The sequence below is a fragment of the Mustela putorius genome, unplaced genomic scaffold (assembly GCF_011764305.1).
Source record: "Mustela putorius furo isolate JIRA1106 unplaced genomic scaffold, ASM1176430v1.1 tig00000196_pilon_pilon_pilon, whole genome shotgun sequence".
Taxonomy (NCBI): domain Eukaryota; kingdom Metazoa; phylum Chordata; class Mammalia; order Carnivora; family Mustelidae; genus Mustela; species Mustela putorius.
In genome coordinates, this window is record NW_025421310.1 from 8,875,261 (window position 1) to 8,901,728 (window position 26,468).

Consider the following 26,468-nt stretch of genomic DNA (forward strand, 5'->3'; position numbering starts at 1 on the left):
ACCACATTTCCTACTCCAGATCTTTTCATTTCCGTCTTCATTTTGGAGTTAAGCGGTCAATTTTTCAATAAGGAATCTGCTGAGATTAGACTGAATCCATACTTAAATTTGGGGAACATCCCACCCATAAATGTTAAGTAGATCTTTAATTTCTCAAAGCAATGTTTCATAGTTTTCACTAAAGATGGTATACATCTTTCATTAAATTTATTCCTCAGTATTTGACGATTTTGGTGCAGTAGTAAATTATGTACACACATATACAAAAATAATTTCTATTTCTTAATTTTATTTTCTTTCTTTTTTGAAAGATTTTATTTATTTGACATGGAGAGAGACAGTGAGAGAGGGAACACAAGCAGGGTGAGTGTCAGAGGGAGAAGCAGGCTCCCCACTGAGCAGGGAGCCCAATGTGGGGCTTGTTCCCAGGACCCTGGGATCATGACCTGAGCTGAAGGCAGACAACTGAGCCATCCAGGCGCTCCTGCTAATTTCATTTTCTAACGTGTTGCTACCAGTACACAGAACTGCCCCCACTCTCCCCTCCTACTATGAGACAGGCCTTGAGAATTCTCATTCCACATTTGAAGAAACTAAGACTTTGGGAAGGTGAAGAGATAGGCCAAGCTCACACAGCAAGCCAAGAGCCACACTCGGTCTCAAACCCTAGACTCCCAACTTCAAAGGTCAAAGATTAAGATGCCTAGAATCAGCCCCACCAGTGTGTGAGGAAGGATCCAAGCCTCACCTGTTGTCCAAGATAGGCCCTATCTTCTGTAGGGACTTGGCCACGTTGAAGCGGACATTGGCGACAGGGTCCCCAGCCATACGCAGGACTGTAGGCAGCATGTGCTTGGTGGTGATGTCCTGCCCACAAACCTCAGACAGCACCTGGGGGTGGTGTGTGACAGAGGGGTGATTATACAAAGTTCATGGCTAACTCTCACTTCCCCCTTCCTCTGACCAGGCCACCTCAGAGATGACTAGGCCTGAAGGTGACACTGAGCAATATGTAGAAGTCTAAGCCCAGGGTGACGTGACCACCCCAGGGCCAGCTGATTCTCCTGAACGACCATCTCCAACGCCCTCCTAATGCCCTAATACCACTATCTCCCTGTCCTAGAAACCCCCAGCCCAGACTGTCCTGGTCCCATTTCCCCATCCTCAGAATTCTCTTTAACTTCTGGGGATGCGCTTGAATCCCAACCCTTGGGATGCCTTTCTTAGTGTGATGGTCTCCAGGGGGCAGTGTGGGAAGACATCATCAGAACACTCAGTTCTATTTATGTTTTTAAACTCTATCTTTTACTTTCTAGTTCCGTGTATGGTTTACTTAAATGAACAGAAAGGAGTCCTTGCTCCATATAAGATAACTGCTCTAAGCCCTTTGCCTGGATGGCCAGATTACTCTTCGCAACCTCCTGAGTAAGGTACTGTGGTTACCAGCATGAGTGCTCTACTGGTTAAGACAACTAAAGCACTGAACAGTTAGGAAATGTCCTAAGGTCCCTGACTAATACACGTTAGAGCTAGAATTAAAGAGAAAGTCTGACTCTAGAGCCTGCACACAAAACCAACTACCGCAAACAAATACACACATACACTTTCTGGAGGAAAGGGATGCTTGGAAAGGTCTGGCAGTCACTGCCCAGCAGGTCAAGCCTCCCTAGTCCTGGGGTTCCCACCCACCATGCAGGTCCCTACCCTGTGGCCTGGAGTTCCCCAGAGACTCCTCTCTCCCATGCTCAAACCTCACCATGTCCCCACTCCCAAGCCAGACGTCTTCCTCAGGACCCCCTCCCATCTCTCCTCTCCCAGGTACTCCCAGTTCCCTGCTCAGGCCAGCAGGCAGGCGGGGGTGCTCACATTGATGCAGAAGAGTGTTGTCATGCGGTGCAGGTAGTTGGGGTCCCCAGACATGGCTAAGACCTTGGGGATTATAGTGGCATGGGCCCACTCCTTCCCAAATTTCTCGACCAGCTTCTTCAGGTTGCTGGTGGCCGCCTCACGGATGGCATAGACTGCAAAAGAGGAGGGATTCAGGAGGTGGAGGGCTGAGCAGGCAGGGACTAGCAGTCACTCGCGGACCCAGGCACTAGGCTGCAGGTGAACCAAAGGGTTCACTAAGTGCTACAGGTAGGCTACTTTACCAAGGGCTCCAAGACACAGGTTTTTCGATTGGTCTTCTTTTATAGATGGGCATACTGCAGCTCCCAGAAGCGATTTGCCCAAGCAAATCATTCAGTAATTAATACTTGGAAGGGTACAATACAGACAAATGTTAACTTTAATTTTCACCTGTCGGTGAAAGCAGTGAGTAGTTCTCACAATGGCCCTAAAAGACTGAGAAGCCCTCTATCTCAGAAAGGAGAAAGGAATGTGCCTGAGCTTCCACAGCCAGGGGGCAGGATTCCAGCCCAGGTCATCTGCCCGGTGGCCCTCACCCCTCTCTCCACTGTACCAGGCCATCCCTAGGTGATCTGCTCTGGCCCCCTCCCATCCTGTACCTCTCCAGGATTCTAAAAAGCAGAGGAGTTGATCCACATAAGCAGCATCTGGCCTGGGAGAGTGACTCCACACCCCTCCCGACCCCGGCCAATGTCCATCTATCCTCCCTAGAGCACCAACATCCTCCCCCATCCTGCTGGAGACTCACCATGATCCACAAGCCAGGCCATGCACAAGGAGTTGAGCTTCTCATCAAAGAACTCCACCCCCTGCAGGAGAAAATAAGGTTAACCAGCAACACTCCAGGGAAACACCCACCCAAACACACCAGTATTTCGCAGCTTCACCTGGGGGACTCCTCTCCCTCTTTTCTCTTTTTTTCTTTTTTAGCTAAAGTCTACTCACCTTTACAGGCTCATGCCTCTTCCTCCTATTCCCCAGACAGCCTGACAGGCCCCAGTGACACTGTCAGAGCCCTGACCCCCGGCCACCGCACTCACCAGCTGTCCAGCCAGCAGGGGCATGTACTCAATGATGGCCAGCCGCACTCGCCACTTGGCATCTTCAGCCAGCTCCACAATGGCCGGCAGCAGGGACTGGGACAGCTGTCGGATGCCAATCACCTCATTCACGCAGTCCAGGTTGGAGATGATGTTCAGCCGCACCTCCGGGCACTGAGGAGAAGACAGGGGTCTGAGAAGATGCACCTGGCCCAAAACAGGGCTAAGACAGTCGCGCCGCATCAACTCTGCAGGAGCTACACTTCCGGAGGGCCTGCTACTGCCCTGGCCAGCTCCACCGGAGCAAGCAACATGGGTTATTACGGGAGGCAGCTCTTCGCATCTCCCCAGAGAGCAAAGACATGTTCAGTCGTTCCGAAGGACCTGTGGGAATCACTGCAGAAACACGGCGCTCTGGAAAAAAGAGACGTGGTAACATTCCCACTCTGCTGCGTGCCAGCTGGGAGCCCATCCGCAAGGGATAGCACACCCCTGGCCATTCACCTGTGACAGGGAAGCACCCATCCAGCCTCTCGAGGGTGGCTGAGGTCATTAAAGTGCCTGCTGGGGTCTGATCCCCAAGAGGCCTGATGTGTGGGAGCCCGTTAGCATCATGTCTGTGACTTCTCTTCTCCCTGCTAGTCTCTGAGCTCTTTAAGGAGCACATGTCACATCCTCATGTCCCCATGGGACAGTATCTGGCCCACAGCAGGTGCTCAGCACATTTCTTCTTCTTCTCCTTTTTAAAAATATTTTACTTATTTGGCAGAGACACAGCAAGGGAGGGAACACAAGCAGAGGGAGTGGGAGAGGGAGAAGCAGGCCTCCCGCTGAGCAGGGAGCCCGATGCAGGGCCTGATCCCAGGACCCTGGGATCATGATCTGAGCCAAAGGCAGATGCTTAACGCCTGCCTGAGCCACCCAGGTGCCCTGTCAACACATTTCTGCTGAAAGAATGCACAAAGGAATAAGGAAGTACTTCTGAGTCGCCAGCTGACTACCAGTATCATGAGCACTGACTTACTGTCATGTATACACATACATGTATGTTACTATACACGTATACACATGTATACACATATGTACCCCTACTTCCATAAAGCATGTGAACAACTTGTAAGAAAAGGCACATAAACATAATGAGTTCTTGTTAATCATAACAGAAGCCCTACTAGATCCTTGTCTTAAATGACATACTCGTAGATGACAGACATCACAGGTAGTTCTAGCTTTAACCAAGTGAGAAACCAATCGCTGAACCAAGTAAACAAGTGTACTTTGCAATAAAAGGTTAACTCAGCAGGTCCAGGTTGCTCAAATTAGACACATTCCAAACAAGGGTTGGGCTTTTCCAGCTTCTAGGAGATCTCTAAGCCCCTGGTATATCCTGTCTGATGACAGTACCTTTGTGGTTACCTGGGAGACATGGGCTGTGCCAGACACTTTGCTTACAACCTGACGTGACTTAGTAAGAACCGTAAGAATCGAGCTATCAACCTGACCTCTGGAGGGCAGGCAGACAGTCTACCTGGCTAACTAACATGGCTCCAATCCATGGGTGTGTAACCAACCCCCAGTAAAATCCCTGGAAACCAAGGCACAGCTGGCAATTCTCTGTGGGTACTGTCACATGTCATCCATGGGACTGCCCGGAAGAGGACTCCTAGAAGTTCACCCCGAGTCTCCCCTGTGTAACTCTCCCTCACTGACTTTAACCTGTCCTTTGACTGTGACCAACAGCAACCCCACGTATAACAGCTTTCCCGAGAGGGCTGTTCTAGCACATCACTGAACCTGAGCACAGAGGTGGGGACGCAGATGCAGAAAGCAGCGAAGAGAAAGGCAACTGCTGAGAGGACAAGAGGGGCTCGCCTGGCATCTCTCTAGCAAAATCCCCAGAGTCCCGATGACGAGAGCCTCTTTCCTTCAGCAAATACAGTAAGGCTTTCATTTAGGAACAGAAGACAGACAACTGCCTGCTGTAGTCCAATGGCTGAAGAAGAACTCTGAGAACCAATACCATTTCCCTCCCTACATGGTATCAATTTCTTTCCAGAGCCAAGGATACTGAGGGAGGGAGGAACTCTCCCAGTACTGACCATCCTGCTGGTTTCCTTTTCCTGTGACAGTTGCTTTAAATCTTACAGAGTGTATTTAAGCATTTGTGAAACATTGATTACATAAATTAAATCAACTCATGTAAATGATTGAACCTTAAGTCAACTTTTCTTTCTCTAAGAGACAGAGTTGGGGGGGTGTTGGTGGAGGAGGCAGGAGGAGGGAGAGAACCTTAAGCCGGCTCCACACTCTGCATGGAGCCTGATGTGGGGCTCAGGGCTTGATCTCACAACCCTGAGATCATGACCTAAGCCATTTTGACCTAAGCCAAAATCAAGAGTCAGATGCTTAACCAATCGAGCCACTTTTTTTTTTCTAAAACGAACAAAAAGTGTCCATCTGCACTCCTCCCAAGAAGGGGGGCAGGCCCCAGAACCCTTCGTTCTTTCTACCTTGTTTGGCCTGTTGCAAGGGGTCCCCTGTTAGACCATCAACCCCATTTGCCTAGCTGAAGCTCTGCATACAGTAGGCACTCACTCAGTGTTGGAGCAGGGTATCAACTCCTTTGAGGAGGGGCAGGGGGACCCCGCAGGCATGGGGCGTGCAGTCCTCAGTCCCCACTCAGCCTGGCCCCGTACTCCGGCATCTTGGTGACTGACTGCCAGCAAGATGGGGGTCAGGCTGGGGAGACCCTCTCCTGGAGTGTTAGCCCCTAAATTCCTTTTTGAATCCAAGACGAGATGCAGACCGAAAAAAACGAAAACCTTTAAACACTTTCCAAAAGTGATTCCTTAAACCATACAAACCCCCAGAGAGGCTGCCTTGGACTAGTGCATGGGAGCCCGGAAGCGGAACTGACCCTACGGGGCTCCACTGTCCGGCGTGGGCCAATGTGCCTCTCAACATTGCTTTTCTTAAAGGGACATTGTGCCCAATGTTTATAAAAGCCCGAACTGTCATAATGTTAAGAGTCTGTACCTATTCCTTCTTTTCCTAAGAAACATTTCTGGAGTGGGAACAGCTCCACCTGCCACCCTATCATGTGTCAGAGTCAACTCTACAAGAATGTAAGGAAGACAATCCAAGTCAACTCGGCGGGCCAAGATGCGGTCAGAGTCCAGGCTGGCAAGTGTGAGGAGAGAGCCTTGCCTTATCGCTCACTTGGTATGAAGGCATCTGCAACACCCAATATAAACAGGGAAATTTCTTTTTTGAATAAACTGAAAATTAACCGGATTGAGGTCTCATTTGAATAAAAAACATATGAAACGCACATAAAACCACTGCAATGGGTTTTTTGGACTGTGTGAAGACCCACATGCTGTGTCTGGCCTGTTTTCAAATACAATGAAGAATTAAGGGAGTCAGCATCTGTCCGGGCTGTGAGTGGAAATGTCCTGACGGTGAAGGAGCTTCTTTCCCTCCCCTAAAGGTTAGCCAGACAGAATCCTCAAGGTGGAAACTACTACACGTACTCACATGGGAGTCTCCCCTCTGGAGACAGGAAGAAACGGGCACCCAACAAAGCACCACCTGACTGAGTATGGGCTCTGCAGCCGCCCAGGAGCCAAACCAAGCCTCCTGTGTCAACCAGCTTACCTCCCCCAGCTGCCAGGTTACTCCCTGGTACGGAGCATCAGAAAGCCCAGAGGAGGAACTCTGGACCACAGTCGAAGAGAAACCCTTGCTGGGGCATCTGAAAGGTCAGCCAGAGACCAAAGGAGGAGAAGCCTTTCTCAAGTGAGGGTTTTCCCACAAACCACTACTTATCCTCAGAAAGGGCAGAAAACTATTTCCTTGTTGAAACTATTCTGGTCCTAAAACAACAACAAAACATTGAAATGAGACAATAAACCAAGTGAGCAAGGGTGTAGTGAAGGGTTAACTCAGCAGGCCTAGACTGTCCGAAACCTTCGCTTTTCAAAGACAGGGTTAGAGCTCCTGTGAGGTCACCTCTGAGGCCCTGGTGCAAAGGGCACAGTGTCTTGAACACATAAGAGAAAGCACAAGTCAGCACCTTACACCATGTAACTTCAGGCATACCCAGAAAAAGGCCTTTTTATTTGGGTAAGTATATAAACCTTAATAAATAGAAAAAATGAAGTTTACAGATTTAAACCTGAAATCTCAAATACAAGCCAGATGACTAACTCATACCAAGAAAACTTGTGATTTTTTTTTTTCTTTTCTTTTCTTCTTTGCAAGAGAAGCTGTGCTGGGATAGACCACGGCTGTGGGAGTATGACTGCCACACAGCACTTGCTAACAGTGAAACCGGCGCCAAAACCGGCTCTGGCTCTGGCGCTGTTCTAGCACATGGGGGCATACCTTCACACTCGAGCTCAGTGTGGATCTCTCCTTGATGCCAGAAAGCAAAATGCTCCCCCAGATGCTGGTGATGGGTTAAAAGGACACAAAATCCAATTCGAGGGACTCTCACTAGCTAAGCTATCCCCATTGTATTCACCTAAGCATGAGAAGTGAATACAAATGATAGCTACAAAAAGCATGCTTATTAAAGAAAACATGTGTGAAGCACCTTACTTGGGTCATAAAATTTAAGTCATTATAAAAATTATAAAATTTATTATTTATATATATAATGGTTTAAACTGTAACAACAACAAAACTGATACAAATAAATGACCAAAAGTAAGATTACTAAGCTTTTCTTTAAAAGGCACACTATCTTCAATATAAGAAACCCTGGTCTGTAATTTTGGGGCTGAGAGATTATCCCCTCATAGTAGAATTTATTTATTTATAAAGATTTTATTTATTTATTTGACAGAGAGAGATCACAAGTAGGCAGAGGCAGGCAGAGAGAGAGAGGAGGAAGCAGGCTCCCTGCCAAGCAGAGAGCCTGATGCGGGACTCAATCCCAGGACCCTAAGATCATGACCTGAGCCAAAGGCAGAGGCTTAACCTACTGAGCCACGCAGATGCCCTCATAGCAAAATTTAAAAACATGACATTTGGGGGGCAGCGGCAGAGGACTCAAAGCTGATGTGATTTCCTAGCACTGGGTGTGTTAGGCGGGGCAGGGCGTGGGGAGAGCAGGGAGGCAGGGAGACTGAGGCCTTTGGCAGCATGGAAGTTACAGACCAGCAAACTGTCCCACCATCTGCCTTGTCGCCACCATGACATAAACCAGGAGCCTGCAAACCACCCCCACTGCACAAGGTCCTGTCTACATCTCTGCAGCCATACCTCTCCCACCAGTTTGGTCTCCCTGCACCTCTTCTGGCCTCTTTACTGCTTTCTTTCTTTGAAAGTACCCTCAGCATTTCTTTCTAACACCCAGATCTGTTCCAGGGCCTCTAGCTCCCCACTGTTCAAGTCCAGACTCCTTCCTTGGCTGTCACCCCATGACCCATCCAGCCTTCACCCAGCACAGGTTCATCTTCTGTACTCCAGGCCAACTGAACAGCAAGGAATGGTCACATGACTGGCACCAGCCAATAGGGTGTGTGGGGTGGGAACAGGGTGATGGGTGCTCTCTTTTGCATCTTGCCCTTCTGAGGACCACACCTCCTGCTGTCTAATACCTTCTGCCTCCATGCTGGCTGGGGGTGGTGAAAATCAGAACAGCTGTCTCAGACTCAGAGAGCGCAGAGGTCAGCAGGGCTAACCCTCAGTGTAGGCCCACCTAGCTCTGAACCTCTGTGAGAAAAATACTTACATCAGCCACTATACTTTGGGGTCTACATTACAGCATCTCTGCCTAAATCCTAAAAGACACAAACATATCACAGCATCTGTGTGATCATGGAATCATGGAACTGGCCATCTGTCTCTCTCCACTGTCAGTCAGTCTATGAATGTCTCGGAGGAAGTGCAACCGTCTTAGGGTGTTTGGCATCCCTAACACCCAGAAAAAGCAGCAGCAGAGAGCAAGGGCATGCACAATCATTGTCTAATAAGTGAATGAGTGAACGCACAGGCCATGGTGCCCACCAGTATTCAACTCATTTGGGGCCTGCGCTGTCTGTTCAGATTCTAGGAGACTCCTGGCCAATCTGGGAAAGAGGCTGACCCAACCTGTCACCTCTGGCCACCCAGAGCTCAGAGCCTTCACACACTCTTACCTCATCCTTCAGCTGAGCCAGGAAGAGGGGCAAGAGGTGCTCAATGGTGTTGTCTTTGCCCAGGATCGGGGAGAGGCCCATGATGACTGAAGCCAGGGCTGATTTAACGTGTTGGTTGGCATCTGACACCAGCTCCTGGGAGGGAGAAGGAAGGGGGAGCCACAGGGTCAGGATGAGCCCTACAGCAGCAAGTAACCAGGCAAACACCCGCCCACCTCCTACAAGGCCTGAACCCTGGCCTGCTTTTGCCCTTCTCCCTCACGGAGCAGTGATGGTTTAGGGTACAAAGGTACAAGGCAGCTCCTTACCTGTCCCACCTGCTTTGAGCTCCATGAGCCCTGCTCCGGGAAGCCTCCCACCCTTAGGCCAAAGCTTTTGGAACTTTTGAGGGGAAGTACTCCCACCCCAAGCTCAGGCCCAAACCTCAGATTCTGCCTGCCCTCAAGGACCCCACCTGCTTCCCAATCCAAGACTGCCAGGTCCTAGAAGACTGGGGACTGTCTGCCTCTGAATGTCTATAAAGCCCAATGTCCACCCCTCCTCTTCAGCAGGCCAAGATCTGCCCTATTCCTCCCACCAAACTCCTGTTACCTTGATGCAGGGTAAGATCTGGGTCATGATCACATTCTCCCGACAGTCAGCAGAGAGATTTTCACAGAATTCTGTGGGAGGGAGAAAGGAGAGAGAGGAAAGTGAGACCTGTTGTCCTGATTCTGCGTCAGGCCCTCGGATGCCCTCCCGTCTGCTGTGTTCTGGTCGCCAGCACCAACCTTTGACCTTGTGGGAGGCTGCGGCCCTCACCTCGGCCTCACAGTCTTTCATCAGGTTCTGGAAGGCGGGCACCAGGTCTGTCTTGGTGATCTCAGGCCCCACTGCTTTCTGGAGCTGCAGACAGAAAGCAGGGCGAGTGAGAGGGCTGGGCACTACTCTCTCTGGGTGAATGAGAGCAGAATCACAGTTAAAGGCACCAGAACTGGGGTTAAGAAGAATGTGGCCCTTGGGATCACTGCTGAGATCTACTCCCAGCACCACAGGGTGAGCCCAGGCAAGTCTCCAAACCTCTCTGAGCCTGGTTCCTCAAAAGCAAAATGACGGCCACGAGAGTACCTACTGCACCGTGCTGTCCTCTGCGTTAACGGCAGTAACAGGTCTCCTTACTGTTCAGGCTACTTGGAGGGATTTTCTGTTATCTGATCCGAAAACATTCTAGTGATATGGCTCCTCCTTTCTCATTTATAGTCTTCTGTATTTTCCAAATTGGTTACCCGACCCCGAATTACTCTCGTAATGAAATTAAACACATCATGACTGAGGGGGAAGGCGGCATGCCAGGGAAGGCTCCTGAAGACCTAGCAGGGAGCAGGATAGCTCATGACTAAGAAGGCAACAAACAAAAACTCTGAAGGGCCCAATGCTGCCCCTTAGACAGACCACAGAGTATCTCCTGGGCACGGAGCAGCTTGAATCTAAAATCCCTGCCTTCACTGAGCTTTTATCTAAAACCCAGTGTGATCCAGTCCACGCTGTCCAGAGGCCAAGGACGGAAGCACCGTCTTTAACCATGGTGCCGAGCCTCCGGGGAGCGGCCGCGCTGTGCTAACATTCTCACAGGGAACATGGACGGTCTGGGAAATGCTATCCCAAGGCTCCGAGTCCTTCCAGCAAACACCACGGAAATAAGCACACTCACAGGAACAGGGAGCCATGGGGTTGAAGAGCACCCAAGCCTCAAGCCCGGTGCCTCTCTCCAGCCCTCTCTCACATGGGGCCCCAAGGGCAAGTCTGGAATGTTCTTACTCGCACTGGCTCTGGACTCCCAGAGCTCCATGGACATGCTGTCCTTTTGCTGGAACACAGTCCTATCCCCACTCTCAGCTGCCCATCTTCTAGAACCAGTGGCAGCCCCACCTCCTCTTCTCAATGCCCCATGCAGGGCTGTCGGCTTTGGTGCTGACAACTTCCCTCTCTCTCAACGGACCCTCCTGCTGTTCAGGCTGCCTGCTCCCTGGAGGCTGGGAATGTGCTGAATTCGCTGGATCCCCAGCACCCCTAAAAAGGCGGGTGTGCAACAAACACGATGGTAGCATAAGCAAACGTGGTCTCTGTGAGCAAGCACCGTCTAGGATCTTATCTTGTCCCTGTTCTGCCTGCCTGGTGGGTGTCATTCTGACCAGTTCTGAACTGTGCTACAGGCTGAACTACTGTGCCTCCAAAATTCCTTTGCTGCAGGCCCAACCCCTCAGTACCTCAGAAAGGGACTGCACTTGAAGACAGGGTTTTAAAAGAGGTCATTAAGGTGGCCCTCATCCAAAAAGACTGGAATCCTTTTGCGGGGGCAGGAGGGGATTAGGACACAGGCATGCACAGAGGGGAGACCATGTGAAGATAAGGGAAAAGACCAACTAGAAACCAAGAAAAGAAGCCTCAGAGGGGCGCCTGGGTGGCTTAGTCAGTTAAGTGGCAGACTCATGATCTCAGGATCCTGGGATCAAACCCTTCGGTGGACTCTCTGCTCAGTGCAGTCTACTTGTCCCTCTCCCTCTGTTCCTCCTCTCTCTCTCAACAAACAAGTAAATAAGTAAAATCTTAAAAAAAATTAGAAGTCTTGGAATAACCTCCAGAACAGCGAGGGAATGAAGTACCCCCAGGCTGTGGCACTTTGTCATGGCAGTCCCAAAACTAATAAGGCTATGCCCTCCCTTTTGTGAAAGAGATAGTCTGATTAGGGCAAGAGCACACCCATACCAGCCTTCTCTGCTCTGGGACTCTCCACAGAACCTGAACTTGGCTTCAGAACCCTTCCTAACACAGCACCTCAGTTGCGACAGTTACTCAACCAGGGCTGCCACTATGAAGCGAGATGCAGCCAGATGATCGGAGAGCTTACTGCTCAAGCACCCAGTGATTTGTTGGATTTAACCAAAAACCCGATTTCTACGTGTGGCCCCTCTGAGGGCCTCAGCTCTGTGAGTTATCAACAGCCCCCACCTCTGTGAACTTGTCAGCCACCATGTATCGGACGCGCCAGGACTTGTCCTCAGCAGCCTGGCGCAGGGTAGGCATCACCAGGGCCTCCAGATCCTCCTGGGGCAGTAGCTGGGCGATGTTCACACATGCCTCCACTGCCAACAGCCGCACCGAGTCCTGGGGAGACAATCAGAGCAGAGTGAGGGCAGCATGGGATTCCCTCTGAGACACAGGGTCTGCCAGGGGAAGGGGATGGAGGAGGGGCTTGGGGCTTGGGGAGCAGAGCCCACCTGCTCGTCAGAGGCCAGGTTGGAGAACATGGGGATGATCTCACTCTTGACATTGTCCAGCTCCAGCACCTTGGCGAACTCCCCCAGCTTGGAGGCTGCGGCCCGCCGCACCATGGGGGTGTCATCTGAGCACAGGTTCCGGAAGTACCTGGGGGTTGGAAGTGGGACTCAGGAGGAGGAAGGCCTAGCTAGGAGCCCACAGCAGCACGCAGAGGCAGAGAGGAGAAAGCACAGATTTTGCAGTCACGCAAGTTCTGGCTTTGCCTGAGTGACTCCGCACAAGCCATGAGCCCTCTGAGTCTTCCCAGGCCTATAAAATGGAGCTGAGAGTGATCGTTCCCACCGCACAGGGTCCTGATGAGGTTTAAATGAGATACGGTGTGTGAAAGAGCAGCCAGTCCACACATAGTGAGTCCTACTGAATGGCAGGTGCAGGATCTATCAGTCTGACTGAATCAAGTGGCTGAGCTAAGATGCTGCTTGGGGCCCCTCAAAGGTTTTACTTTTCAGGAGCATGGGGGACGCACGTGCGCACACAGACCTCTAAGCACACGTGGGCAGCTGAGCACCAGTGTTCCGTCATGTGCTTGAGCTCAGGGCCCGGGCTTGCTGCTCAACAGTCCCGGGAGCTGGTGAGTGAACAAAGTCCAGAGGGAAGGGAAGAAACGCATACTACTGGGAAATTTTAACCCAGTTAGAAGCACTTCCACTCACTGTTCCTGGAGAGGAGTCTGACATACAAGGAATTCTCTGGGGCAGCAAGCCCAAGGGGAGGAGGGGGGCGGTGGTGGACAAACTGAGCCAGCGTATTTGTGAGGTTTCTGGCTGCGGCAGGCCCGAGATGGCACCACCCCTCACAGGCCAAGCACTTTTACGAGCCAGATCTGTTCTGAGCGCTATGTGTGCACTCACTCTTGTATATCCTCACAAAGCCCGATGGGAGGAAGGAGCGATCGTTTCTCCATTCCCTAAATGAGCAAGAGGTCATGTCTGGACCAGGCCTGGGACCTGAGAGGCTTGAGCGGGTGGGGAGGAGTGGGGGCTGAGCCTGAGAGAAGGGTCCAAGCAGAGGGGAGGCTGGGACTCACTGCCGAAGTTCTGCCTTGACGGCGCTGGACACGCGGGGGTAGCAGACAGAGAAGAGGCCACAAGCCGAGGTGCGGGAGGTGAACCAGTCGCCGCCCGCCAACCGCTTCACCAGTGGCACGAAGTGGGCCTCGAGGTCCGAGGGTGAGTGCTCGTGCGAGATGGCCCGCAAGGACTCCACCGCCTTATCCCGCACCACCGTCTCCTCCACTGTGGCCAGCGACTCCAGGGGTGGCTGAGGCACAGAGCACAAGGTCACTGCAGGTCACCTCCCCACTGCCCCAGCCTCGAGCCCCACCCCGTGCCCCTCATGACTCATCTCCTGAGAAACCTTCCTTGACCTCCCCATCCCCACCTTCACCCAGCAGACCTTCTTGCAGAGCCCAGAAAACCTCATATAGACACCCTTGAAGGAGCTCACAGTCCTATGTATCACTTTCTAGCAGAGCCACAGCTGTCACCGGCACCTCACAGCGCATGGAAAATCGTGGCTGTTGACTGGAACATCTATTCGGTGGGTGTCCTAAGCAGGGTCACTGTGTCACACAACTTGGGACTGGAGGGCAGGGGGAAGCGAGGAACAGGGAACAATGCTGATGCTATGAAGCAGGTCCTGTGACGGTCTTCATTTTACAGAAGAGGAAACTGAGGCAGACAGTCAAATAACTTGACCACGCTAGTGTTAGCTAGTGCTAGACAGGATCCAAACCAGGCCACCGGGTTCCCGAGCTTGCAAAAGGACATGGCTGTGCTGACAGGCGACTGCCCCAGGAGCTCACGGCACGTGACTGGCAAACCTGTGGCTTGGGACGGGGTCGTGCTCCTTTAGGGACATCTAACTCGCTCATCACAATGTCCTCAGAGCCCAGCAGAGCATCTCAGACAGGGTGGAAACTCAGCAATTACTGACTGAATAAGGGGAGGCTAACGTGATTCTAGTCTGTTCAAATAAAGGTGTGGAGACCTGCAGTCCAAAGTCCAGTATGGCCTGACAGGTGTGGGAAGCAGGAAGAAACCACACATGGAAATGCCTCCAGGGCTCCAGCAGAATGGAGCAAGGAGCAAAGGTGGTGGGTGGGGACAATGGAAAGAGGCAGCAACTGTGGCAGGTAGCCTAGGAAAGGCAGCTGCTTCCTAACTCCATCAACTGCCACAAGAAAACAGAGCTGGTAGAAGCAATCAGTTTTCCAAAAGCAGCCAAAGGGGCCAGGTGTGCATCTCACTGAACACACGCCACACCACGGATGAACACTGAGGATATTATGCCGAGTGAAATAAGGCAGTCAGAAAAGGCCACATGTTGTAGGATTCCTTTATATGAGGATCCCAGAGTAACCAGATTCGTAGATGCAGAGAGCAGAATGGTGGGCCCCACGAGCCGAGGAGCATGGGCTCCGGGCAGTTATGGTTAATGGAGACAATTTCCGTCTGGGACAATGACAGCTGGTGGTGGTGGCTGCACCACAATGTGAACAGACTTAACGTTACAGAACTGTAGCATTAACTTAAAAATGGTTGTATATTTAATCACAATGAAAATAAAAAATCCCATTTGCAAAAGACTGACAATGATTCAAGAGGAAAATGTGACACTATGCCAGCCCAGGGGTTGCTCGTATGTGGCCTCTACCCTAAAGCCATGCCACCGCAGGGTTTCTGGTTCTGGACCGGCTCATGGAGTGTGGCTGAAGGTGGTGTCACTGGGCTACAACAGTGACCATTTTCCTCTTTGTTCCTGGTTTTCCTGCTTTCCACGCTGGGAGGTGGGAGAGAGGTACTCGATCAGTACTCGCCATTTACCTGTTCCACTTAGAGTAACCAGTCCTAACAAAGACCTGGGGACCAAGGCCACGTAGCACTTACGTCACGCCACAGTGCCTGCTGGGATCCTGCAGGTGCTGCTGCAGGGCCTCGCACAGTGATGTCTGTGATCCCCCAGGAGGCCTAGCTCAGCATAGAGCACAGAATCAGACCCTCCCGGGTGGGGCCTGGGAAGGTGCAGGTTTAGGAAGCTCCAAGGGATGCTTTCCCACAGTGGAAAGCCATGCTGTGGGGCCTCTATAAGAAGGAGCAAGGGCGAGTTCCTAATACCAGAGAACATGCAGGGGAGGGGAGACGTGCGAACTTCCAAAAGTCATTGTATTTTCAGGAGAGGCTCCAGAGTTTGCAGCACATTTCCAAAGGGATCCAGGACTCCAAAACGGTTAAGAGCTGCAGATACAGAACAGATCCTTGTGCAATCCTACAGGTCCCTGTGAAATTAATTCCAATTCATCTCTACAGAGAAGGAGGGCTGGGATTGGCTGTGACATGCCCCTGGGTTCCCAAGGCCCTTGGCTGGTACTCATGTCGGCGAAATGAACAAGCTGCCCAACAGCCATCTTCCACTTCTCTTTGTCAAAATCCAGATCCACTGCCACCTCCTCCTGGAAGCCTTCATTGACAGCTCCCCCTTTCCACCTGAAACAGGTTAGGTGCCTCCTCCAGGTTCTAATGTCCCCCAACTTCCCTCCTGTCCAGCTCCAATCAGCCAGTAGAGCCCCTGGCAGGGCAGGAGAGAAGAGTGGCAGTGGTTAAGAGGCAGGGGCCTGGGTTCGAATCCTGACTCTGTCTCTTCCCAGCTTAGGCAATTCACCTAATCCAGACCTCAAGCCTCAATCCTCATCTGTGAACTGGGGCTAGGGGACAAGACAGGTGACTGTGCAGAAGGCACCTGCAGGCACCAAGGAGCACCAGCATTCGGACCTGACTGGCTTCCGGGTTTCCAGCACTCCCTTACAGGGCCCTTAGAATGTGTCTGCCAGCTCATGTGACCATCATGAGTATCGGTCCCAGACAACATGTGACTTCCCCCCCAAATAAGTGTGGGATAACCCAAACCGGGTAAGGGAAGGATTCCAGGGTTCCTGTCCTGCTCCCCTACAAGTCTGAGTCCTACACCATCTGAGGGCCCTGGAACCCTTTGCTGAAGCTACAGCATCTGTGTTTTCTGCTCCCAAGTCCTCTGAGATGCTGCTGAAAACTACAAATTTGCTCGTCAGTAAAACTGAGAAATTCCAGGGCTTGCAGAAAGTTCCATGAAGCTCAAGGGACCCCTTTTTCAGGCTGGCCCCCAGACCTCATCATGTTCCTCATGTTAAGCAACCCTAATCTGGGGGCACCTGGGTGGCTCAGTGGGTTAAAGCCTCTGCCTTCAGCTCGGGTCAGATCCCAGGGTCCTGGGATCGAGCCCCACATCAGGCTCACTGCCCAGCGGGGAGCCTGCTTTCTCCTCTCTCTCCCTGCCTACCTCTCTGACTAGTTGCGATCTCTGTCTATCAAATAAATAAATAAAATCTTAAAAAAAAAAAAAGCAACCCTAATCTGTGTAAATATAAGAAATTATCTCATTTGCATACCAATGTCTGCATGTACATACAACACAAATTATACACATACACACAGATGAAAGCTCACAGACCAAAATTTAATGACAATTATCCAATATCTTCAGAAATAACACTGCTTAAAAGAAAAGTTCCCGTATCTTTTCAAACCCCAAATCCCCCCAATTTTAAGAAGTGCCATGATTTTATACACCACTAAAAGAAGGCGGCTGCTAACAAAAATTGTTAAGACATCATTAAGCGCAAATGCCAAATATAAAACTGTGTCTTTAGAAAGCATGACACAGGGGCTCTGAAGAACAACAAAAACCAAGGGACTCAGGAACCCAAGGCTCCCCGTTCCTGGACGGCAGGACAGGAGTCTTGCCCTGGTGACAACGGAGTCCTCCGTGCTCTTCTCACAAAGAGAAATTACTATTAGTATCTGACCCATTTCTGTGTCCCCAGCTGTCACCGAGCACATGGGTGTACAGGCAGGCACCTGGAATCACAGCTTTGCTATTTATTACCTGTGAGCCCTTGGCCAAGTCGCTTAACCTCTCTCAAGTGCGCTCAGTGGCTCATCTACAAAAGGGAAACGTCCCTACCCCAGAGGGTGGACATAACCTCACAACGTATGGCATAATGATCCTGGTGGCTAACACCTGATAGTCCTTACCATGTACCAAGTGCCATGCCAAGGGCTTAAATCAATTAAAAAGATAGATCTTAATGACTCCCATTTTATAGATGAGGAAAGTATAACACAGAGGTTAAGTAACTCTTCCAAGTCACACAGCAAAAAAGTGACAGAACTCGGACTGCCTCCAAGCCCAAAGCCCTCTAAGGACAGGTCCAGGCAGGGCTTGAAACCAGTCAGGCAAGTGTTCAGCTAACAGGAAGGTATACAAGTGCGTTTTGGGTATTGCTATGTGAAATGCCACTACCAATCTGCTGGATTCAGGGAATGTCTGGGCTTGCCTGTTCCTTGAACGTGACCCCCCCAGCTTCTCTTGCATTCTTCCTGCCCGGCTCCTAGCAGGGCCATGGGTCTGACCTGCCTGGAAAGGGGAAAGGGGATGCCCCCGCCCCCCAGACTCACCAGCAGGCAGTGCACGTACTCGGGGCCTCCCACCAGTGTGGTGAAGGTTCCCAGCTGTTCCGCCAGGGCCAAGAGCACCTCATCCTCATCGTAGATGGTATCTGTGGAACCAAGACAGACTCTGTTATAGTCCCACCCCAAGTCTGACCCCGGCCCCCGGGTGACCCAAGGTGGGAAGAAGCAGGCTCCATTTGGCTTCCTCCAACCACAGCCCTCAGGCTCCCCACCCCCACCCGGGCTGGTGCAGAGATCAGGGTGCAGGCCTGGGTCGGAGGACAGCACCAAAGCCCCTCTTCTGCCCTTCACTAGGTGAGGGACACTGGGGAAGTGAGACCAGTCTGCAAACCCATCTCTGAGCCTGGAGTTGGTGCTAATGTCCGTCTCAGGGGAGGGAGAGTGAGGAGCAAACCAGACCATGCATACGAGCACAGAGCCGGTCAACGGGGGCTCTTCGCTGTGGTCCAGCCTCTACCCTCAGCACCACCTTCTCTGCCAAGAACTCAACTTTCTCTTCAGCCCGAGAAGTTTTTCTCCATCCTTCAAGACTCAGTTCAGGTTTCCTGACCAGACCAGACCAGAGCAAGTCCCTTCTCTACGCTCCCCTCAACCCTAAGCTACCTTTACCACCATCCTTATCTTAGGTGCCCAGGACTGGCTCCTTTCTGTGCCCCCGTTTCTACCAGAAATGAGCACAGCAGGAGCTCAGTCCTGGTGCTGGAAGAACGGATGACTGGGGAAAGCCAGAGCTGCTGGGTCCTAATGCTCAAACCAAAGGCCCTTCTCAACACCTGACCAGTATGGCAGAAGACGCTTCCAGTAGGAACTGCTGACCTCTGTGGCAGAAGATACTAACATCCTGGCATCTGCACTGGCATTTCAACTCTGAGCTTACGTCAAGCCTATGGCAGCCCCGCCAGACACCTCCAGGCTCCCTTGCAGCTGGCACAACATGGGGCCTGCTCTGGCCAGCGGGGTTGAGAAGTGGTAGGTGCAGGCTCTGGGTCACTTTGCCACCATGCGCTCTGCTCATGAGGCTGTCCTCCCCCTCCTTACCCCGTGGGGGGCTCTCTGCTCTACTGCTGGCTGGGTGTGAGGCCATTCACTTCACCTGAGTCTGTTTTCTCACCCCACATCCTGAGAGAGCTGTGTGAGCCCAAAGTGAAGTGATGTTTTCTGTGAGGAGCTCAGTGTGGGGCCTGGCCCAAGTCAGTGCTTCAGAGAACGCAGGCCAGTGTGGCTCCGGGCCTACCAGGCCTTTGGGTCCTTCCCAGCCTGTTTCCCTGGCCTTCTCTATACACCCTATCCATTTTCTCAAGCTCCCAGAGACCTCAGCTTGTGGATGGCCTCACTTGTATTCAACTCAGCCCTCAGTCCAGACTCCTTGGCCAAGCCGTGTTCCTGAAAGCCAAATGCGTGGAATCTGCTAGCACCTATTTTCATGGTCCCCACCCCTATAGAACCGCCTTCTCAGCCTCCCCAGCCTCCTGACCTCAAAGGCTTAGGGCTGCCTCCTCCCCACCTCTCTGATGCAGACCTGTCCACCTTCCACCTCAGTGTCACTCTGATGACCACCATCTCTTGCCTGGTGACTACAACTGCTCTCTAACTGGTTTTCCTGCTTCTGCCCTGGCCCCCAAACCACCCAGCCTCCTTCCAGAACACCGAGTGATCCTTTAAATCATGACACTCCCCTACTTCAATCTCCCAATGGTTTCTAAAAACCATGAATTAAACTCTAGACTCCACGTACCATGAGCCCACGTGATGTGGCCACTGTACCAACCTCCAACTCACATCTTCCCACCAACACTGTGCCCATTCCATGCCCGCCTCTTCCTGCAGCTGGAACATTCTTCCCCCAAAGTCCTACAGGGTAGGACCCCCAGGAAGACCTGCCCTGACCCCACTGGAATATCGCTTAACCTTATTTCCACCTTGTGTCTCTCCCCACCTTAGCACTACTTATTCCCCTGACTGGAACAGAAGCTCCATGAAGACAGAACTTCGACTTATTCTCCTCACAGCACACAGTAGATGTTTATGAAACGTGCCCACAAACGGTCACCTTCCAAGTATTTTCTAACCGTGCTGTGCAACAGCTTAAATGAACCCAGATCTTTTAAACAGAAAACACTCTTTCCTGAACTTGAAGAAATGCCACGGCCACAACAAAAGGCAGTATCAAGCTGCTCTCCGCCTCAGGGAACCTCCACTCGTACACCTTCCCAACAAAACCACACAGTGTGTTTAAGGCAAATCTGGGATTTCTGAGGACACTTTTCACTGGTGTTTGCCCAGGTATAAGTCTTCAAACAGCAGGTGACTTTTCAGCCACGGGCACACACAGGTGACCTGACTCACCTGGGAACCCATCCACATCTCACTATGGCCGAAGAAACTACCAACACTTGTTTCTAACCCAGCGTGGCATCACATGGTGACTTCCTCCTCATAACACTGACTATGAATGTTCTATAGGTTTGAGCTCAGAGAGGGCTTTCAGCCTGTTCTGAAACAGCAGCACCTTTTCTGAAAGACGCAGTGCTATCTACCATCTGCTGTTTTGAACATTTTGCAGTGGGTGAAGCCCAAAGGACAGAAAATCTGCCACCACTTAACGAAAGCAGCCCAGAGAAATCTGTCTTGAACGCCTGACTCCTCTTCTATCTCGTGGCTTGTGCAGTTCCTCTCACTTGCATTACTGTGATGTCACCTGTGGCTCTGATGTAATAAAAATGACACGTATGTTAGATTTACTGAATCTTGGGGCTCCCGGGTGGCTCAGCTGGTTAAGTGTCTGCCTTCAGCTCAGATCATGATCCTAGGGTATTGGGATTGAGTCCTACATCAGGCTCCCTGCTCAGCGGGGAGCCTGCTTCTCCCTCTGCCTGCCGCCCTCCCTTGCCCCACGCTTGTGCTCGCTCTCTCGCGTATCTTCTCTTCCCCCACCTCTGTCAAATAAATACATCTTTAAAAAATTCACTGAATCTTAACAATGGCCCATGTATTAGATGATGATTCTTGTTTTACTGAGGAAAGAAAGCATGTCCTAGCTGGGACTGAACCAGGTGGCCCAACACCAGGGTCTCTACTCTTAGCCACTGGCCCAAAGTCAATTGCCTCTGCTGTTCCACCCCCCCACCACCCCGCCCTGCAACCTTTCAATAAAATGCTGGGTGCACAGGAGGTTTATTTTCTATATGTCATCCGCCCACCCTCCGGCAGCTATCTCCCACGACTGCCTGCCTTCACCTACAGGATTAATCGCAGACTGCCGCCTGGCCCTCGGAACCTGCAAACCCAACCCCCTACCACCCACCTGCCCCTGTGCCTCTCCCTGCATCCCATCACCACAGTCAATCCTGCCTCCATGTGCTGTTTACTCCTGCCAATCCCCTCCCCAGCGGCCTTCCCCACTACCTCACTACAGAGGGGCAAGCAGCACATACCGAGCATTTTCTACAGACTCAGCTCTGCATGGCGCACTTCATCCTCAACAGCCCTGTGGGTTAGGTCTTCCTCCCACCCTCGGACAGATAAGGGAGCTGAGGCCAGGGGAAACGGAATGGCTTACCCAGGCTTGCCAGCAGGCTGGTGGCACAGCGGGCCTCAAACCCAGGTCACACCAACTTCTTTACCCACTTGATTTTTTTTTTAACCTTTTATTTACTTGAGAGTGAGAGCGCATGTGAGCAGGGGGCGGAGGGACGGGACAGGGACGAATGACAGAAGGAGAAGCAGGCTTCCCGCTGAGCAGGGAGCTCAAGGTGGGGTTCAATCCCAGGATCCCGGGATCATGACCCGAGCCAAAGGCAAATACGTCAGTGACTGAGCCACCCGGCACCACTCTACCACTGTTACACCACCGTGCCACACATCACACTCCCTGCACCCGGCTGCCCCGTCTCAGCACTCAGAGCTTCCAAGTCCTGCACACAGTTCACCAGTGGAAGCCACTCGATTCAGGTCACCTGCTCAGTGTGACACTGATACCTGGCCTGCCCAGGCAGATAAACCTGTGCTCCGCAGTCATTAGCCGTTGTCACCGTGGGCAATCCCTGTCCCTCTGTAGGCCTTCATGTCCCCACGTGTCAAGAGAAGGAATAACCATCTCCGCTCCCCTCCGCCCTGGCATCACCACTGAGCCCAACTTATAGGATCACGTAAGAGTTTCACTAGTGACTCTGAGCCTTCAGCTGCCATTTCAATTAGTATAAAGTAGTAGTGAGAATAGTGGAACAGAGGATTTACCTCCAACTGCTGGTCCGGTGCGCATTAGACACCGTGCCAAGTACTCTGTGCGCATCTTCAGACGGGGTGAGTGGGGCAGCCGAACCACTAACACTTAGCAGTTCTTGCCATATGCTGAGTGTGAACTGCATGAGCGCATCACACGGCATCTTATTTAATTTTCATATCCGCTTACACAATTAGGCCCATTTCACACACAAAGAACCAGAGGCAGGCAGATGGGAAATACCCTGCCCTAGGCCACATAGCTAGAAAGTGGTGGGGCCTGGATTTGAACCCAGGTCATCAGGACCCTGAGTCATTAACCAGGACAGTCAAGTCCAGCTAGCCTGTCCAGACAGACAAGCCCTGCTGAGTCACCTCCTCTAGCCGCAGGATCTCAGGCGAATGCACTCCTTCATCTCTTCATCCTCAGGGTCCTCACATATAAAATGGGGGCAGGGCAGCAGTACTCCCCACCTCAAGGCACTGCTGTGAGATTAACAATGGGCAACACCATTGATGTGTCCTTACTGAGCACAGGCCCCCATTCTGAGGACCCTGAACTAACCCAACGCTCACGAGGGAGGGTCTGGAGCACTGCCCGGCACATGGCAGCAACTACTGGTATTGTTAGTCCACGCTCATATGGATGCCACAGCACGTGTGTGCTTACCTGTATTTTGTAAGTAAAAACTCCAAAGAACAGTTAGGTTAAGTGACTCACCTCACGATACTGGCTTTTAACTGTTAGTGCTGATTCAAAGCTGGCTCCAACTGCCTCCAGACCCCGCTGACCCATCCTGCCCCCAACCCTGCCATGCCGTACCTGGCACAGGGCAGACACTATGGTATGTTAGATCCCTAAGGAGCCCTCTGTCACCTAACAAGAAGTAACCCCTGACAGTCCCCACTCCACCTGGACCCCAGGAGTCCACCTCTTTACCTGTCAGGAAGGGCAGGAGCTCGCTGCGGGTCCTTTCCACACCCAGGGCCAAAGCGATGGTGGACAGTTTCTTGATGCTGTTGAGACGAAGCTGGTGAGAGAATGAGAAGAATAGGGGAGAACATTAGTGTGCCCAGACTTAGGAGTGTGTGACAGCGCCGGACCCAGGCAGCCTCTGGAAGCCTAATGTCAGGATGTGGCATAGTAACTCGGCACACACCTACCAAGTGACTGAGTCACTAAATTATGGTGTTAGCAGTGGCCTCAGTGAAAGCACCCACTGAGTCCTACTGAGCAGATACCCCTGCAGTGGTGTTTCCAAGACCACTCTCTACAACTGCACACTGCGTCCCCACACGGCTGGTCCCCCTCCTCTGCTTCGTCCCCTCCCGCACTCAGCATCACCTGACATGCTCCAACAGGGGTGGCCACATTCCGGCATGTTTACTCTGTGCCAGGTCCTAGGCTAGGAACTCACATGTACAGGCTCTCACAACAACCCAGAGGTCAGATGTGTTATAAGCCCTACTCTGCATAGGAGGAAACAGGCTTAAGCAGCAAAAGTCCCTTCTAAGGGTCACACGGTTCAGATGCTGTGGGGCAGGGACTGAAACCCGGGACCACCAGTGAGCAGCAATGACAACAGAACAAACAAGGTAACAACATTGCTACACAAGCAGGAGCACTGTTAGCAGTAGCAACAGCACCACCATAATGGGTTGAAGAACGGCCCCCTGAAGATATGGTCTGGTCCTAACCCCCTATACTCAAGAATGTGAAAATAAGGACTTTGTAGATGTAATGAAGTCAGCATCTCAAGATGAAATCACCCCCAATTTAGGGGGGAGCCCGGGAAACAGTGAAACAGAAAATACATTTAATGGTCTCTGCCCCTGGTTCCTGCTGAGAGCTCCTAAAGCCCTTGGGATTTCCTGAGCAACAGCACTGTCTTTCATTCCAATGAAGCGTATCTTGGTGGGCTTCTGGATGGGGACTAGTCACTGGAAAGACCAAGCCATCATCAGAAGCTTGGAACTTCCAGCGCTATCCTCAACACTGGGAAAGTGGCTGGAGATGGACTTAATGATCAATCATGCCTACGTGATGAGCCTTTCATAAAAATCCTCAAAGCACAGGGCTTGGGGAGCTTCCAGGTTTGTGACAACATCCAGGTACCAAGAAGGTGGCACACCCCAACTGCAGAGGAACAGAAGCCCCTGTGCGTAGGACCTGTCCCAATCTCACCCTTCGTCACTCTTCATGTGCATGTTCATCTCAATCTTTTATTAGAAATAAGCTGATAGGGGCGACTGTGTGGCTCTGTGGGTTCAAGCCTCTGCCTTCAGAGTCCTGGAATCGAGCCCCACATAGGACTCTCTGTTCCACAGGAAACCTGCTTCCTCCTCTCTCTCTGCCTGCCTCTCTGCCTACTTGTGATCTCTGTCAAATAAATAAGTAAAATCTTAAAAAGAAAAAGAAAAAAAAAGCTGATAAATGTTAAGTGTTTCCCTGAGTTCTGTGAGCTGTTCTGGAAAATCATCAAATCCAAGGACAGGATCATGGGAACCTCCAATGTGTAGGCAAGTCTGACAAGTTGTGGGTAACGTGGGGACCTATTACTTGAGACAGGCACCTGAAGTGGGGGCGGTTTCGAGGGACAGAGCCCTTCACCTGCAGGGTCAGCACTGCTTCTGGTTAGCATTACAACTGAAATGAACTGTAAGACATCTAGCTGGCATTGCAGAGAACTGCGTGGCATGGGAAAAACCTCACACATGGTATCAGAAGTGTGGAGTGTGGTAGTGATGGAAGAGTCAAGGAGACAAACAGAAGAGCGAGTTTTCTCTACGCAGCCAACGACTGTGTCCTGATGAAACAGAAAAGGGGGAACCTCGGTGGTTAAGCCAGTCAGTAAAGCATCTGCCTTTAGTTCAGGTCATGATCCCAGGGTTCTGGGATCGAGCCCCACATCGGACTCTCAGCTCAGTGGGGAGTCTGCCTCTCCTCCAGTTCATTCTCTCTCCCTCTCTCAAGTAAATGAAAATCTAAAAAAAGAAAAGAAACAGAAAAGGAGTAGACATGGAGACACAGGGAGCAGAAGGATGAGGATGGAGGGAGAGATAGAGGGAATGTGTCCACAAGCTATGGAGCACCAGGAATTGCCATCAGCTACCACAAGCCAGCAGATATGAAAGGCATCTTCAGAGTCTCCCGAAGGAAGCAAAAACTGCTGACACCTTACTTCAAATTTCTGGCCTCCAGAACTGTGAGAATAATTTTTGTTGCGTTAAGCCACCAAATGAGTAGTGCTTTGTTGTGGCACTGAGGACTCTAACACATTTGGCTAACACAGGACAGGTCTCACATGGAGCATTTAGGTGTTACGACCTCTTTCAATCCTCTCACTCCTAGGGAGGTTGGTATCCAACGCTCCCTTTCAAGACTGTGAACACAGGGACCTGAGAGAGGCAGACACGTGCCGAAGCCAGAGCCGAGAGAGAGCTGGGACCCCTGATGGTACAGCCCACCGGGAATGGAAACCCTTGTTTTTCCAGCACAATAGTGTGGCCTTTCCTCCTGGCTGGCAGGGCTGTGGCAGAAAGAGGTGAGGTCATGCATGTGGGGGTGGAGGGAAACACCCTGGAGAGTGAGTAAGCCACTGCTGGGCACAGAGAAGGCATCCTCTTCCTGGAAGGGGAGGCACAACAAGAAGGGACGGGGCTCCCTCAGCCAGTGCTTTTCCCAGAGAGGTCTGTGAGTGACTGTGATCCTACATCAGTTCCCTGGTCCCGGGGTTTAAAAATCTCAGAAATCACAGACAATACTGTCACTCCAAGGAAATGCCATGGTGGCCTCTCCTTTCAGAAAAATGCGTTCACATTTCTCATATAGTCACTGGGTATTTGGGTTTAACGCAGTCTGAACACTCAGCTCTCCAGCACCAATGAACCTAGAGATGAAGTATTATGAGAACTTCATCTTATTTAGCCTAAAAATAAATCACCCATAGAGACAGACCAACAGAAACATAACGAAACATGGTGAGCACTAATGGTGAATGACTACAGGTGGTGAATATAAACCTTCCCTGTAAACTGCTGGCAAGTGTGTACTTTCAGCATCTTGGGCCACAGAGTCTCTGTCCTAACTACTCAACCGTGCACTGACACAAAAACAGCCACAGAACCACACAATATGCAACCCAACAGGCAAACTGCATTTGCAAAAAAAGCAGATCACAGGTGGAATTCGGTCTACGGATCGCAGTCTGCTGGCCTTTGTCCGACTCTCAATGTTCTGCAGGCCTGAAGTTCTCCATAATAAAATATGGGGGGCCTACTGACTTAGATGCTTGTTTCCTTCCTCTCTGTCGCCTTCCAGTTTGAGC

At 51.4% G+C, this 26,468-nt stretch overlaps 1 protein-coding gene across 3 annotated transcripts in view; it reads right to left on the bottom strand.

Moving 5' to 3' along the window:
* PPP2R1A (protein phosphatase 2 scaffold subunit Aalpha) overlaps positions 1-26,468 on the bottom strand; it is a 53,855-nt gene that overhangs the window by 15,855 nt on the left and 11,532 nt on the right. For all 3 annotated transcript variants that reach the window (XR_001177428.2, XM_013049657.2, XM_004779904.3), the window contains exons 2-13: positions 23,081-23,171; positions 17,905-18,005; positions 13,440-13,672; positions 12,352-12,499; positions 12,083-12,238; positions 9,865-9,979; positions 9,686-9,756; positions 9,095-9,229; positions 2,949-3,122; positions 2,657-2,717; positions 1,867-2,021; positions 749-891 (exon numbers count right to left, since the gene is read on the bottom strand). Coding sequence is in view for 2 of the 3 variants with exons in the window: in XM_013049657.2 (XP_012905111.1) it covers positions 749-891; positions 1,867-2,021; positions 2,657-2,717; positions 2,949-3,122; positions 9,095-9,229; positions 9,686-9,756; positions 9,865-9,979; positions 12,083-12,238; positions 12,352-12,499; positions 13,440-13,672; positions 17,905-18,005; positions 23,081-23,171 (1,583 nt within the window). In the remaining variant the exon portion in view is untranslated. The remainder of the gene's footprint in view (positions 1-748; positions 892-1,866; positions 2,022-2,656; positions 2,718-2,948; positions 3,123-9,094; positions 9,230-9,685; positions 9,757-9,864; positions 9,980-12,082; positions 12,239-12,351; positions 12,500-13,439; positions 13,673-17,904; positions 18,006-23,080; positions 23,172-26,468) is intronic.